This window comes from Octopus bimaculoides, chromosome 15 (genome assembly GCF_001194135.2).
Source record: "Octopus bimaculoides isolate UCB-OBI-ISO-001 chromosome 15, ASM119413v2, whole genome shotgun sequence".
NCBI classification, from domain to species: domain Eukaryota; kingdom Metazoa; phylum Mollusca; class Cephalopoda; order Octopoda; family Octopodidae; genus Octopus; species Octopus bimaculoides.
This window is the reverse complement of record NC_068995.1, coordinates 7,989,482-7,992,287: the sequence shown is the minus strand read 5'-3', so window position 1 is coordinate 7,992,287 and position 2,806 is coordinate 7,989,482. Positions and strand designations below refer to the sequence as shown.

The window sequence follows — 2,806 nt, the reverse complement described above, 5'->3', positions numbered from 1 at the left end:
TATATATATATATATATATATATATATATATATATATATATATATATATATATATATATATAGGGAGAGAGAGAGAGAGAGTGTATATATAGCTATCGTGTTTTAAGAATTTAACGTCGTTATGTTATATACATCTTGTAGTGAATAATGATGGCTGTTCTCGAAGGTCTTTTAATGTTATTTTCGGATCTTACTAATATGGCTCGAAGAGCAAAATGTCTTGCAATATTTGTTTGGGCATTTTTTTAAAAATTGAGTTCGTATCCCCGCTTAGGTTTACATTTCTGTAAGCTTTATTATGCTTTATATATATCCGAGGGAGTCTACTTAGGCTTTCAATTCTCCGGTCTCTACACTGTCTTTCATTTTGCGAAGTCGACTCTTACATTTCGGTTTCCCCCCCAAGCTCAATACAATGAGGTACATGCAATCTTACTTGTTAGTCTATAACTTCTAACTGAGACCCCTAAATTCTGCAGAGGTGTTGTTGTAAGTATCTACATCGACATGGTGCGACAAAAATCCGTTCGGTATTTTACAGGTTGACAAAAGTACATACGGGTGATTTTTCTGCCCCACACTATGTTTCTGTTTTGTCTGTGTATTACGAAAGTTTTTCATTTATATCGCATTATGCTGATGGTTTGCTGTACGCGATGTTCTCTGGAAATTTTAGTAAGAAATCAGACTAAGGATTTACTATATATTACATTTAGTTTATCCTTAGGCTTGTCATAAAGCGTTGGAATCATATGGATAAAGCTGAACCCGCTTTTCGTTATAAATGACTAAAATTACAACACACTACAATGAACGCAACGTCCGTCTCTGATGCATTACATTAAAGAGAAGAGACAAAAAAAAAAAAGACCAATAACTTAACGACACAGGGTCGCTATTTTTTCCCCTTTTCCCTTTTTGCCTGTCTTCGCTAAATAGTCCTTCCTCACAGTATAAATTAAGTGTATCTCTTTGTGCATGTATAGGTTAATCTAATCCAATGTATTAACACTTTATAGTTAACTAATGCTTAATTAATATTTCATTGCGCTCTCTTTCTACCGCTCTCTTTCTCTCTTACTAACACAATACTAATACATCTCTTCTATGCATGCAATGCTATTCTCAGGTCAGAAAGGAGACCGAGGAGACAAAGGGACCAGAGGTCTTATTGGTTTTACTGGCTACAAAGGCGATAAAGGTACTGTTTTTTTATTCTCTCCTTTTCTCTCTGTATTTTCTTTACCTGATATACTCTCCCTCTCCCTCCCTCATTCACTCTATCTGCCCGTCTCTCCTTTTAAAAATACACACACATATCTATCAATTTTTTTCCCTTCTCCAATTGGTAAATGTCCTTTATATTTGTAACCTTAATTGTGAATATGACATGGAATGTCATAAGTATCTGTATATTGTGGTTTTTGTCAATTTAGTTATAAAATAAACAAATTAATCAACGGAATACATTGTCTGCAAGTCGATGGATACTGCATATTCTCCTCCATTTTTTCATTGCTATATAAATGTAGGGTAAATAACCCCCTTTTGCCCGCACCCACTTATTGCACTTGGTATAACACTAGCGTAACAATAATTGGGTACCCTCCCAGCAGTATCTTGGATAGATACTATCCCTTACTGAGATGAATCCTCAACCCCTAACTCTCTTCGAGTATATATTACATCCTATACTCTCTTCCTCATTCACCCTATCTGTCCTTCTCCCATTTCAAATTGTAAATATATATATATATATATATATATATATATATATATATATATATATACGAGGGCAAGTCAGAAATTAACCGCATTTTCTTCATAACATCTATTTATTTTTGTTACACTGCCTTCTGCGCGTGCAAGTTTATAGTTAGTACTATTGTGATCACGTGATCGAAGTTTGAACCTGATCACGCCATGTTTCTTTCTGGCTTTAGAGTGTGAGCATGACTGCTTCACCTGCAATGTGCACCAAAGAAGAACAGAGAGCAGTGATCCGATTCTCTAGTCGGATGGTGTGTGTCACACACACACACACACACACACACGCACACACACATATATATATATATCTACACACACACATACACACAAACACACACGTGTAATTATATACGTATGTATATGTGAGTTTGTATGGGTCTACGAATTATACTTTTACGATCAGAGGGTTGACATTGACTTCAAAATATCGGCCTCTTAGCCTTCGAAGTCACTGTCAGCCATCTTCTTACAAACCTATAATATTTACATGCTCTACAAAAAACAGTGTCGAATAATTCTTAATGTCATGTTGTTTCATTACAAATTGACATAAACACAAATATTTTTACATAGATATGTATGTATGCATGATTGTATATATGTGTGTATGTTTGTATGTATATGTTTATTTTTTATGTGTGTTTTGTGTTACTGTGTGAATGTCAATATTACGCATGTCACATAAACTCTACCTTCCAATATTATAGTCAATCATGTATATTTTACAAGTATATTCTTTTTCTCCCTTCTTTGTTTAAATATTTCTATTTATATATCAATTTCGTTCAATCTGTAGAATGTTTATAACTTATAGTTTCGTCATAACCTGTGTCTGATTGTGTGATATGACTTTTCATGATCATGGAATATCGTTGTTCTCTATTTCTACATCGACTGTGTGTATAAAAGAATATTCTCTTTTCCTTTTTGTTTCGTGGTTTATGAATGGATTGTGTTTGTTTATGATTTTATAAGCAATTTTCATTCTAAATTGGATGTCAATGAATATGGAAGCACTCTTGTACACACATACACA

General features: G+C 33.7%; 1 protein-coding gene across 1 annotated transcript in view; it reads left to right on the top strand.

Moving 5' to 3' along the window:
- LOC106868744 (gliomedin-like) overlaps positions 1–2,806 on the top strand; it is a 157,725-nt gene that overhangs the window by 46,119 nt on the left and 108,800 nt on the right. The window contains exon 4 of the mRNA XM_052973442.1: positions 1,130–1,201. Within this exon, the coding sequence (XP_052829402.1) occupies positions 1,130–1,201 (72 nt within the window). The remainder of the gene's footprint in view (positions 1–1,129; positions 1,202–2,806) is intronic.